Genomic DNA, 14,013 nt, shown 5'->3' on the forward strand with positions numbered 1-14,013 from the left:
TTTTGCGCTCCCCCAGTTAGGGGCGCAAAAAGAGGTTTGGCCAGCCAAACCTCTTTTTGCGCTCACTTTTTTTACGCTCCCTCTTTTTGCGCCCCCTCCATTTACGCTCCAAATTCCAACTTACGCTCCCTCTTTTTACGCTCGAAATTCCAAATAACGCTCCCTCTTTTTACGCTCCAAAAATTCCATTTACGCTCCTGCCTGATAACGACCCACGAGAACCAATTTAGTAGCGTATTTTTGGAACGGGACCGATGGGTAGATGCCGGAAATCGATGTCCGATGCCATTTTGAATCCAAGATGGCGACTTCCGGTTTGGGAAAATCACTTGAAACCCACTATATATGGGTATTTTTGGAACGGTACCGACGAGTAGATGGCGGAAATCGATGTCCGACGCCATTTTTTATCCAAGATGGCGACTTCCGGTTTGGGAAAATCACTTGAAACCCACTATATATGGGTATTTTTGGAGCGGGACCGACGAGTAGATGACGGAAATCGATGTCTGACGCCATTTTGAATCCAAGATGGCGACTTCCGGTTTGGGAAAATCACTTGAAACCCACTATATATGGGTATTTTTGGAACGGGACCGACGAGTAGATGACGGAAATCGATGTCCGACGCCATTTTGAATCCAAGATGGCGACTTCCGGTTTGGGAAAATCACTTGAAACCCACTATATATGGGTATTTTTGGAACGGTACCGACGAGTAGATGGCGGAAATCGATGTCCGACGCCATTTTTTATCCAAGATGGCGACTTCCGGTTTGGGAAAATCACTTGAAACCCACTATATATGGGTATTTTTGGAACGGGACCGACGAGTAGATGACGGAAATCGATGTCCGACGCCATTTTGAATCCAAGATGGCGACTTCCGGTTTGGGAAAATCACTTGAAACCCACTATACATGGGTATTTTTGGAACGGTACCGACGAGTAGATGGCGGAAATCGATGTCCGACGCCATTTTTTATCAAAGATGGCGACTTCCGGTTTGGGAAAATCACTTGAAACCCACTATATATGGGTATTTTTGGAGCGGGACCGACGAGTAGATGACGGAAATCGATGTCTGACGCCATTTTGAATCCAAGATGGCGACTTCCGGTTTGGGAAAATCACTTGAAACCCACTATATATGGGTATTTTTGGAACGGGACCGACGAGTAGATGACGGAAATCGATGTCCGACGCCATTTTGAATCCAAGATGGCGACATCCTGGGTTTTAATCGATTTTCCCCGTTCCAAAACCAAACCGGAAGTCACCATCTCGGATTCCAGAATGTCGTGAGACATCGATTTCAGGTATCTACTCTGCTGTCCCTGTTCCAAAAATATCCATATTGCATTGGTTTCAAGTGACTTTCCCAAACCGGAAGTCGCCATCTTGGATTCAAAATGGCGTCAGACATCGATTTCCGTCATCTACTCGTCGGTCCCGTTCCAAAAATACCCATGTATAGTGGGTTTCAAGTGATTTTCCCAAACCGGAAGTCGCCACCTTGGATAAAAAATGGCGTCGGACATTGATTTCCGTCATCTACTCGTCGGTCCCGTTCCAAAAATACCCATATATAGTGGGTTTCAAGTGATTTTCCCAAACCGGAAGTCGCCATCTTGGATTCAAAATGGCGTCGGACATCGATTTCCGTCATCTACTCATCGGTCCCGTTCCAAAAATACCCATATATAGTGGGTTTCAAGTGATTTTCACAAACCGGAAGTCGCCATCTTGGATTCAAAATTGCGTCGGACATCGATTTCCGACATCTACTCGTCGGTCCCGTTCCAAAAATACTCATATATAGTGGGTTTCAAGTGATTTTCCCAAACCGGAAGTCGCCATCTTGGATTCAAAATTGCGTCGGACATCGATTTCCGACATCTACTCATCGGTCCCGTTCCAAAAATACCCATATATAGTGGGTTTCAAGTGATTTTCCCAAACCGGAAGTCGCCATCTTGGATTTAAAATGGCATCGGACATCGATTTCCGTCATCTACCCATCGGTCCCGTTCCAAAAATACCCATATATAGTGGGTTTCAAGAGATTTTCACAAACCGGAAGTCGCCATCTTGGATTCAAAATGGCGTCAGACATCGATTTCCGTCATCTACTCGTCGGTCCCGTTCCAAAAATACCCATATATAGTGGGTTTCAAGTGATTTTCCCAAACCGGAAGTCGCCATCTTGGATTCAAAATTGCGTCGGACATCGATTTCCGACATCTACTCGTCGGTCCCGTTCCAAAAATACCCATATATAGTGGGTTTCAAGTGATTTTCACAAACCGGAAGTCGCCATCTTGGATTCAAAATTGCGTCGGACATCGATTTCCGACATCTACTCGTCGGTCCCGTTCCAAAAATACTCATATATAGTGGGTTTCAAGTGATTTTCCCAAACCGGAAGTCGCCATCTTGGATTCAAAATTGCGTCGGACATCGATTTCCGACATCTACTCGTCGGTCCCGTTCCAAAAATACCCATATATAGTGGGTTTCAAGTGATTTTCACAAACCGGAAGTTGCCATCTTGGATTCAAAATGGCGTCGGACTATGATTTACGTCATCCCTATTGATACCCTCGAGAAGTACCACGGATAAACCCCACCTCTTCGCAAAACTTCTCGAGAAAAAAAAGAAAAGCTTTATGACGCCTCTAATTCTTTTTACGCTCAAAATTCGAACTTACGCTCCCTCTTTTTACGCTCCAAATTCCAACTTACGCTCCCTCTTTTTACGCTCCGAATTCCAACTTACGCTCCCTCCTTTTGCGCTCCGATTCTTTTTGCGCTCCCCCAGTTAGGGGCGCAAAAAGAGGTTTGGCCAGCCAAACCTCTTTTTGCGCTCACTTTTTTTACGCTCCCTCTTTTTGCGCCCCCTCCATTTACGCTCCAAATTCCAACTTACGCTCCCTCTTTTTACGCTCGAAATTCCAAATAACGCTCCCTCTTTTTACGCTCCAAAAATTCCATTTACGCTCCTGCCTGATAACGACCCACGAGAACCAATTTAGTAGCGTATTTTTGGAACGGGACCGATGGGTAGATGCCGGAAATCGATGTCCGATGCCATTTTGAATCCAAGATGGCGACTTCCGGTTTGGGAAAATCACTTGAAACCCACTATATATGGGTATTTTTGGAACGGTACCGACGAGTAGATGGCGGAAATCGATGTCCGACGCCATTTTTTATCCAAGATGGCGACTTCCGGTTTGGGAAAATCACTTGAAACCCACTATATATGGGTATTTTTGGAGCGGGACCGACGAGTAGATGACGGAAATCGATGTCTGACGCCATTTTGAATCCAAGATGGCGACTTCCGGTTTGGGAAAATCACTTGAAACCCACTATATATGGGTATTTTTGGAACGGGACCGACGAGTAGATGACGGAAATCGATGTCCGACGCCATTTTGAATCCAAGATGGCGACTTCCGGTTTGGGAAAATCACTTGAAACCCACTATATATGGGTATTTTTGGAACGGTACCGACGAGTAGATGGCGGAAATCGATGTCCGACGCCATTTTTTATCCAAGATGGCGACTTCCGGTTTGGGAAAATCACTTGAAACCCACTATATATGGGTATTTTTGGAACGGGACCGACGAGTAGATGACGGAAATCGATGTCCGACGCCATTTTGAATCCAAGATGGCGACTTCCGGTTTGGGAAAATCACTTGAAACCCACTATACATGGGTATTTTTGGAACGGTACCGACGAGTAGATGGCGGAAATCGATGTCCGACGCCATTTTTTATCAAAGATGGCGACTTCCGGTTTGGGAAAATCACTTGAAACCCACTATATATGGGTATTTTTGGAGCGGGACCGACGAGTAGATGACGGAAATCGATGTCTGACGCCATTTTGAATCCAAGATGGCGACTTCCGGTTTGGGAAAATCACTTGAAACCCACTATATATGGGTATTTTTGGAACGGGACCGACGAGTAGATGACGGAAATCGATGTCCGACGCCATTTTGAATCCAAGATGGCGACATCCTGGGTTTTAATCGATTTTCCCCGTTCCAAAACCAAACCGGAAGTCACCATCTCGGATTCCAGAATGTCGTGAGACATCGATTTCAGGTATCTACTCTGCTGTCCCTGTTCCAAAAATATCCATATTGCATTGGTTTCAAGTGACTTTCCCAAACCGGAAGTCGCCATCTTGGATTCAAAATGGCGTCAGACATCGATTTCCGTCATCTACTCGTCGGTCCCGTTCCAAAAATACCCATGTATAGTGGGTTTCAAGTGATTTTCCCAAACCGGAAGTCGCCACCTTGGATAAAAAATGGCGTCGGACATTGATTTCCGTCATCTACTCGTCGGTCCCGTTCCAAAAATACCCATATATAGTGGGTTTCAAGTGATTTTCCCAAACCGGAAGTCGCCATCTTGGATTCAAAATGGCGTCGGACATCGATTTCCGTCATCTACTCATCGGTCCCGTTCCAAAAATACCCATATATAGTGGGTTTCAAGTGATTTTCACAAACCGGAAGTCGCCATCTTGGATTCAAAATTGCGTCGGACATCGATTTCCGACATCTACTCGTCGGTCCCGTTCCAAAAATACTCATATATAGTGGGTTTCAAGTGATTTTCCCAAACCGGAAGTCGCCATCTTGGATTCAAAATTGCGTCGGACATCGATTTCCGACATCTACTCATCGGTCCCGTTCCAAAAATACCCATATATAGTGGGTTTCAAGTGATTTTCCCAAACCGGAAGTCGCCATCTTGGATTTAAAATGGCATCGGACATCGATTTCCGTCATCTACCCATCGGTCCCGTTCCAAAAATACCCATATATAGTGGGTTTCAAGAGATTTTCACAAACCGGAAGTCGCCATCTTGGATTCAAAATGGCGTCAGACATCGATTTCCGTCATCTACTCGTCGGTCCCGTTCCAAAAATACCCATATATAGTGGGTTTCAAGTGATTTTCCCAAACCGGAAGTCGCCATCTTGGATTCAAAATTGCGTCGGACATCGATTTCCGACATCTACTCGTCGGTCCCGTTCCAAAAATACCCATATATAGTGGGTTTCAAGTGATTTTCACAAACCGGAAGTCGCCATCTTGGATTCAAAATTGCGTCGGACATCGATTTCCGACATCTACTCGTCGGTCCCGTTCCAAAAATACTCATATATAGTGGGTTTCAAGTGATTTTCCCAAACCGGAAGTCGCCATCTTGGATTCAAAATTGCGTCGGACATCGATTTCCGACATCTACTCGTCGGTCCCGTTCCAAAAATACCCATATATAGTGGGTTTCAAGTGATTTTCACAAACCGGAAGTTGCCATCTTGGATTCAAAATGGCGTCGGACTATGATTTACGTCATCCCTATTGATACCCTCGAGAAGTACCACGGATAAACCCCACCTCTTCGCAAAACTTCTCGAGAAAAAAAAGAAAAGCTTTATGACGCCTCTAATTCTTTTTACGCTCAAAATTCGAACTTACGCTCCCTCTTTTTACGCTCCAAATTCCAACTTACGCTCCCTCTTTTTACGCTCCGAATTCCAACTTACGCTCCCTCCTTTTGCGCTCCGATTCTTTTTGCGCTCCCCCAGTTAGGGGCGCAAAAAGAGGTTTGGCCAGCCAAACCTCTTTTTGCGCTCACTTTTTTTACGCTCCCTCTTTTTGCGCCCCCTCCATTTACGCTCCAAATTCCAACTTACGCTCCCTCTTTTTACGCTCGAAATTCCAAATAACGCTCCCTCTTTTTACGCTCCAAAAATTCCATTTACGCTCCTGCCTGATAACGACCCACGAGAACCAATTTAGTAGCGTATTTTTGGAACGGGACCGATGGGTAGATGCCGGAAATCGATGTCCGATGCCATTTTGAATCCAAGATGGCGACTTCCGGTTTGGGAAAATCACTTGAAACCCACTATATATGGGTATTTTTGGAACGGTACCGACGAGTAGATGGCGGAAATCGATGTCCGACGCCATTTTTTATCCAAGATGGCGACTTCCGGTTTGGGAAAATCACTTGAAACCCACTATATATGGGTATTTTTGGAGCGGGACCGACGAGTAGATGACGGAAATCGATGTCTGACGCCATTTTGAATCCAAGATGGCGACTTCCGGTTTGGGAAAATCACTTGAAACCCACTATATATGGGTATTTTTGGAACGGGACCGACGAGTAGATGACGGAAATCGATGTCCGACGCCATTTTGAATCCAAGATGGCGACTTCCGGTTTGGGAAAATCACTTGAAACCCACTATATATGGGTATTTTTGGAACGGTACCGACGAGTAGATGGCGGAAATCGATGTCCGACGCCATTTTTTATCCAAGATGGCGACTTCCGGTTTGGGAAAATCACTTGAAACCCACTATATATGGGTATTTTTGGAACGGGACCGACGAGTAGATGACGGAAATCGATGTCCGACGCCATTTTGAATCCAAGATGGCGACTTCCGGTTTGGGAAAATCACTTGAAACCCACTATACATGGGTATTTTTGGAACGGTACCGACGAGTAGATGGCGGAAATCGATGTCCGACGCCATTTTTTATCAAAGATGGCGACTTCCGGTTTGGGAAAATCACTTGAAACCCACTATATATGGGTATTTTTGGAGCGGGACCGACGAGTAGATGACGGAAATCGATGTCTGACGCCATTTTGAATCCAAGATGGCGACTTCCGGTTTGGGAAAATCACTTGAAACCCACTATATATGGGTATTTTTGGAACGGGACCGACGAGTAGATGACGGAAATCGATGTCCGACGCCATTTTGAATCCAAGATGGCGACATCCTGGGTTTTAATCGATTTTCCCCGTTCCAAAACCAAACCGGAAGTCACCATCTCGGATTCCAGAATGTCGTGAGACATCGATTTCAGGTATCTACTCTGCTGTCCCTGTTCCAAAAATATCCATATTGCATTGGTTTCAAGTGACTTTCCCAAACCGGAAGTCGCCATCTTGGATTCAAAATGGCGTCAGACATCGATTTCCGTCATCTACTCGTCGGTCCCGTTCCAAAAATACCCATGTATAGTGGGTTTCAAGTGATTTTCCCAAACCGGAAGTCGCCACCTTGGATAAAAAATGGCGTCGGACATTGATTTCCGTCATCTACTCGTCGGTCCCGTTCCAAAAATACCCATATATAGTGGGTTTCAAGTGATTTTCCCAAACCGGAAGTCGCCATCTTGGATTCAAAATGGCGTCGGACATCGATTTCCGTCATCTACTCATCGGTCCCGTTCCAAAAATACCCATATATAGTGGGTTTCAAGTGATTTTCACAAACCGGAAGTCGCCATCTTGGATTCAAAATTGCGTCGGACATCGATTTCCGACATCTACTCATCGGTCCCGTTCCAAAAATACCCATATATAGTGGGTTTCAAGTGATTTTCCCAAACCGGAAGTCGCCATCTTGGATTTAAAATGGCATCGGACATCGATTTCCGTCATCTACCCATCGGTCCCGTTCCAAAAATACCCATATATAGTGGGTTTCAAGAGATTTTCACAAACCGGAAGTCGCCATCTTGGATTCAAAATGGCGTCAGACATCGATTTCCGTCATCTACTCGTCGGTCCCGTTCCAAAAATACCCATATATAGTGGGTTTCAAGTGATTTTCCCAAACCGGAAGTCGCCATCTTGGATTCAAAATTGCGTCGGACATCGATTTCCGACATCTACTCGTCGGTCCCGTTCCAAAAATACCCATATATAGTGGGTTTCAAGTGATTTTCACAAACCGGAAGTCGCCATCTTGGATTCAAAATTGCGTCGGACATCGATTTCCGACATCTACTCGTCGGTCCCGTTCCAAAAATACTCATATATAGTGGGTTTCAAGTGATTTTCCCAAACCGGAAGTCGCCATCTTGGATTCAAAATTGCGTCGGACATCGATTTCCGACATCTACTCGTCGGTCCCGTTCCAAAAATACCCATATATAGTGGGTTTCAAGTGATTTTCACAAACCGGAAGTTGCCATCTTGGATTCAAAATGGCGTCGGACTATGATTTACGTCATCCCTATTGATACCCTCGAGAAGTACCACGGATAAACCCCACCTCTTCGCAAAACTTCTCGAGAAAAAAAAGAAAAGCTTTATGACGCCTCTAATTCTTTTTACGCTCAAAATTCGAACTTACGCTCCCTCTTTTTACGCTCCAAATTCCAACTTACGCTCCCTCTTTTTACGCTCCGAATTCCAACTTACGCTCCCTCCTTTTGCGCTCCGATTCTTTTTGCGCTCCCCCAGTTAGGGGCGCAAAAAGAGGTTTGGCTCTACTCAGTTGTTGGGTTCTCGGCGAAACGTTTTGCTGAGCTCGGTGTAATAAATTGAGTGTGTAGGCAATAGTTTGAACATTTTTTGCAATGAACAAAATCAAAACAGCACTAAAAATGATAAATCGATAAAAATGAGCAATGATAAATTGTAAACTACCGTTGATGGGGGTGATAATGGGTCAGAGGGATTAAAATGGGTTATAACAAAAATTGAAACTCAGTCAACTCTCCATATGGGTGGTATCGCGTTAGAAGACACAAAACTAGTTCAAATGTGATTCAAGGGACCATCGAGTTTGCCATGAAAACCAAGTTTTGCTAAGATTCTCTTACTCGATAGGAAAATATCGAGTAATATAAAGTTGAATGAACGTCATCAAATATTTCAAATACTGATGTACAATTTTATGTAGATGAGTGAAACTACCATCAAAAAATAGTTCTCTGAAACAGTTAGTTTGAAATAAAACTTGAAAATAACGCCTCATCAAATTTCTCATATTAGGGCACCATAGAAAATCAAACTTTTGAACAAACTAGCACCATTTCGAAATTTTATATTAATCTTTATCATATTCATTGTTATTAGTGAGTAGTATCCAATTCCAGTTTGTTTGACCCAATTTCACACTCTTGGGGTGAGAATAAATACTTCCACAGTTATTAACTGAGAGCTTCATGAGAAGAGAGAAGAACAATGATTCTCTATGTCTATGGATGTCCAGAAAATTCCCATTACGAAGAGACTAACCGAGAATCGAACTCAGAAAACATGACTTTGTTTTGAAGCTTCGAACGTTACCACTAGGCTAAAGAAGTTTCTTTCAAATATATCTTTTGTAATCATTAATGTGAACCCCTTTTTGTAACATTTTTCATAAAACAATATATTTGTTGTAATTTATGCCATATATAACAAGAATAGTTTTTGTATCATAATAGTTACATGTTGATCTATTAGAATCGATTAAAAATACGCTACCTTACTGATCATTCACTTACCCTACCTGATACTAAAAGCTCTGCGCTCCGTCGTGTGTGGAGAATTTCTGTCAACATATTAACAGCTCAATAAAATTAGAATGTGTAATGTAGAAAATGGGACAAGTTTCAAGAATACATTTGAAATAGCAGCTAGGTTGTAATAGATTAATTTTAGACACCTACTGATCAAATTCACTCCCTAGACACAATGTAACTCCTTACGGTGGTACTCAATGTACGATAATATGGGAGAAGTCAATTTAAAATATAAAGTATATTCTATCTCATTTTTATTCTTGTCGATCTGTCCCTACTGGGACAGAACCTGATTTCAACTTAGTATTCTATACGAAACGACTTTAAGTCCATGGAAATCAAGGAAAATTCAATTATGGAATTCAATTCATGAGCTGAAGAAACGATATCAATAATTAGTTTTGTATACAGTTGCTCCACCATTTGTTCAGAAGTAACGAAACGAAATCACAAGTTACAACACTATATTTAATCCTATCCTTAAAACTTATATTCGATCACTTAGAATCATTGATAATGAACTAACAGACTGAGTCTGAATGTATTTGCTTTCAAATTACTGTTGAAATTAAAACTACTTAGCTTCTGAAAAAAAAAATATTGCCAAAACAGCTCTAAACTTAAAATAATCATAACTATATCTGAGTACAATTTCAAATCTCTACCAAAATAACCTAAAAAAGTTCAAAGTTCTCTTGCAACGCATCAATACTTCTCAACAGTTCCATGTTGTCATAAAAATCCTCATTAACGAAAGGATTTCCTGTAACACCTAACTTCAGTAAAGATGTGAAAAATATCGAAACAAAGTAATCAAAATGCGCTATCATGTTACCGGTTAGATCAAGCGAGACTAAACTGTGATGTTCCTTATGCAGCACTCCTGTTAGAGACTGTACCTCTGATCTTGAAACATTCAAATCCACCAAGTGCGGTAGTTTATACACTCGACTAATGTCCAGTTCATTTAGTTTGTTTCTTGACAGATCCATTGACTTTAATCGGTTCAGTTTGAATAACTTGTCCACTTTTTGCAAACTGTTACCGGATAATATTAGGACTTCTAATTGATGGTACGACGATTGTTCCATGAACACTGTTTCAATATGATTGTCTTGGGCAAACAGTTTGATCAGATTTCGAGGAATTTGAACCATTTGGAGTTGGTTGCCTTGAATGTCTAAGATTTGTAAATTTTCTGCAAATCCGGTTTTGAGAATATCAAACTGCAAAAGTGCGTTTCCAGCTATGTTTAGAATTTTCAAACGAGAGTTTTTGTTGAATATTTGCTCAGGCAGATCTTCTATGAGGTTATTTTCCAAGTAGAGTTCAGTTAGTTGTAAAGCAGGACAGAAGAAAAACTCTGGAATTGATGTTAGCTGATTGTCGTTGATCTCAAGAATCTTAAGGTTTATGTTGTTATGAATAAGATCTTCCGGAATGGAACTTAATTTGTTTTCTGACAAACACAAGAACTCGAGAGCTTTTTGTTGGTGAAGTAATTCAGCTGGAAGCTCAACTAGAGAATTTCTGTCTAATTTAAGCTCCGTTAGAGCAGCCAATGCACCAAAAACTCCTTCCTGAATCTCGGTCAACTTGTTTTTCGATAAATAGAGTATCCTCAAACGGCTGAGTCCGTTGAACGCATTTGTCGATATTTCTGATATCTCGTTTCCATCCAAAAACAGTTCTTCTAGAGCTTCATTATTAAGAAACTGATCGTTGTGCAGTGATTCCAAGTTGTTATTGAACACAGAGAGTACTCTCAAATTGATGAGACTTTTAAGATGCGTAGAAGGGAGCACTTTGATTCTGTTATTTCCCAGATATAACCGCTTCAAATTAACCAAGTTTTGAAATGTATCAGCTCTAATATCCGAAATCTTATTTTGACTGAGGTCCAACATTTCCAAGTTCTTTTGACTTCGTAGAGTTCCTTCATTGATAGTTCTTATCTCATTTCCACCGAGCCAAAGCTCTCGTAGGGCTCCACACTGTTGAAAGGTCTGAGCATCAACTTTCGTTATCTTGTTACCAGACAGATCCAGGATTTGAAGTTTTGTCAAATATCGAAACGTAGCTTGGGGGATGGCTGAAATAAGATTATTTCTCAACACTACTTCTTCCAACAGAATATTATTTTCAAACAAGTTTGGTGCCAAATCTCTGATGCGGTTGTCATACAAGTGAATCACTTTCAACAGCAATAGTTCATTGAAAGCGTTCGGGCTAAGATTATAAATGTTATTATTGTGAAGTCCAATCTTTTCTACGTTTCGTAATCCATTGAGTACTCGGTCGTTGATTTTCCATATCCTATTATTATGTAATGCTAGCATTTGTAAGCTGTCAAGACCATCGAAAAATCCATCAGGAATATGTTCAAGCTGATTGTCATGCAGGTAAAGACTGTTAAGCCTGTAATTAGATTTGAACAAATCGCAGGACAAATTTCTTATTCTGTTGTTTTCAAGGCTTAGATATTGAAGGTCTTCCATTGCGAGAAATGTTGACTCGGGTATCTCTTCTAACATATTGTCTCCTATCCTTAGAGTTTGCAGAAGGTTTTGTGAAGAAAATATTTTTTCCGGTAATTTTCTCAAATTGATGTTTGTCAAATCCAAATATTTAAGTGACAATAAGCCGCTTAGATGTGCTGGTTGAAGGTCTCCAATGGAATTAAAACTTAGGTTCAAGTCTTCTAGTTGCGATAATTTTTTGAAGGCATCAAGGGCAACTGTTACTATTTTGTTGTGATCCAAATGAATGCTATGAATGTTAGTGTTAAATTTGTCACTCGATAGTTGTTCCAACTTGTTGTTGGACATGGTAAGATGAATGACATTTCTGAGAAGTTGAATGTCAGTAAGGTTGTTTCCGCTAAGATACAAGCTGACGTGAGTTAAGTTAGATAATTCAATCTTTATTGCGGAACTTAGAAGATTGTTGGATAAATCTAAACTCTTGAATTGTGTCAAAGTGGCAATTGCCTTTTCAGGAAAGCTGACAAAGTGATTGTCACTAAAACTGACGTCCTGCAACAAGGTATTGTATTGAAATAAATCGTCAGGAATTGACGATAATTTATTGCCATGCGCATTGAACAGCTTGAGATTCGTTAACGGTTTGAATATTGACTGTTGAAGCTTAACTACGTGGTTATCTGCAATATTCATAAATTCCAAACTTTGCAATGAGCAAAATATTGACTCCTGCAAAAAATCCAAATTATTTCCATTCAAAAGCAGCACTTTCAATTTATGTAATGGCCTAAAAATAGTTTTTGGCAATATATGAATTCCGTTTGCAGACAAGTCCAGCTCTTCTAGTTCGTACAGCCCTTGGAATGCTTTTGCACTAAGATATTTCATTCGGTTTTCTCTCAGTGTGATGATTTTCAGTTTAGTGTTTATCGAAAAAACTGCACTTGGTAGGTAGTCGATCCTGTTTTGTGACATATCCAGCGCTTGAAGATTGATCAAGTCCTCGAATGTTCTTCCATAAATTTGTTCCAGCTCGTTATCTGCTACAATTAACTCCGTTAAATTACTTAAACCTTTAAATGAACCGATGTTGAACATTCGAAATTGATTCGAACTCAGATCCAAACGATTAAGCAAAGTCAGTCCTTCTAACACAGGCTTCCCATGATCAAACAATGAGTTTAGGTCATTTCTGCTCATATTCAGAATCCGTAATGAGGGCACACTTCCAAAGGCATCTCCATCAATTTCAGAAAGTCCATTTCCGCTTATCGTAAACATCTCCAACTTAGGAAAACATTCGAAAACGTCAGCTTCCAATGTTCTGCGTGATACTTCTGATATGGTCAGAAAATCAACGGTGGACTTATCTGTGTCAGAAAATATCAGCTGGTCCGAGCTATATCTGTTCCGTTGAATGCATTCCGATAACGATGAAGCCTTATCATCCGCAAGGATGCTACTTTGCAGCAATCCGATTGCGATAAGTAAAACAGCAGGTCTATAAAGAACAATTTATTACAACAATAAATCAAAATCAATTGGTTCCAATTACCTTAAGCGACCCATTTTGACCACGAAAGAATCAATTTGAAAACTCCAATAGAATTCGCGGTACGGTTCTGGCTCTGATAACTGCACAACTGGGAAGTGTCAACATGACTGTTTGCATCGCTTTTTGTGTCGGATATATTTCCTATCTTACAACGATATGGCGCAGTGTTCGTCAAACTGCGGTATGCAGGCCACATGAGATTCTCAATAAGCTTTTGTGCGACCCATGAACGGATTTTGAACATGTATGTGGTGTGGCCTGTATGTTGCAATTCAGAGTGGTCATTGATTATATTTCTTTGTTTCTGTAACTACATATTTGTGATATTGATCATTATCTACTGTATCAGTTATTAAAATCTTGAAGTTCATTTGATTTCAAACAGGAAACTTTTGTTGACCAAGGGGTTTAGAAATTGTCATTGATGTTGTACGTCTTCTTACTGAATGGTTTTGGTCAACCTATAAAATAATTGATACATCTTGTCGCTCATGTCATATTTTGAAAGGCACACGTCATCAGTAAGACTGAGAACCACTGAAAAAGCGGAACAGACAAGCATGTGATATAATCTAGGTGTGTCGCTCTGATAAGATAATACGATTTCAAT

At 41.2% G+C, this 14,013-nt stretch overlaps 1 protein-coding gene across 1 annotated transcript; it reads right to left on the reverse strand.

Annotated features, from left to right (window-relative positions):
- Window positions 1-9,222: 9,222 nt before the first annotated feature.
- LOC5565970 (protein artichoke) lies at window positions 9,223-13,518 on the reverse strand. The gene is made up of 2 exons (XM_021843025.1): window positions 13,404-13,518; window positions 9,223-13,349 (listed from the first exon to the last, which is right to left on the reverse strand). Exons 1-2 carry the CDS (start codon window positions 13,415-13,417, stop codon window positions 10,040-10,042), a joined length of 3,324 nt encoding a protein of 1,107 aa, XP_021698717.1. The 5' UTR covers window positions 13,418-13,518; the 3' UTR covers window positions 9,223-10,039.
- Between the last annotated feature and the right edge of the window lie 495 nt (window positions 13,519-14,013).

Source organism: Aedes aegypti, chromosome 2 (assembly GCF_002204515.2).
Source record: "Aedes aegypti strain LVP_AGWG chromosome 2, AaegL5.0 Primary Assembly, whole genome shotgun sequence".
In the NCBI taxonomy this organism is placed as follows: domain Eukaryota; kingdom Metazoa; phylum Arthropoda; class Insecta; order Diptera; family Culicidae; genus Aedes; species Aedes aegypti.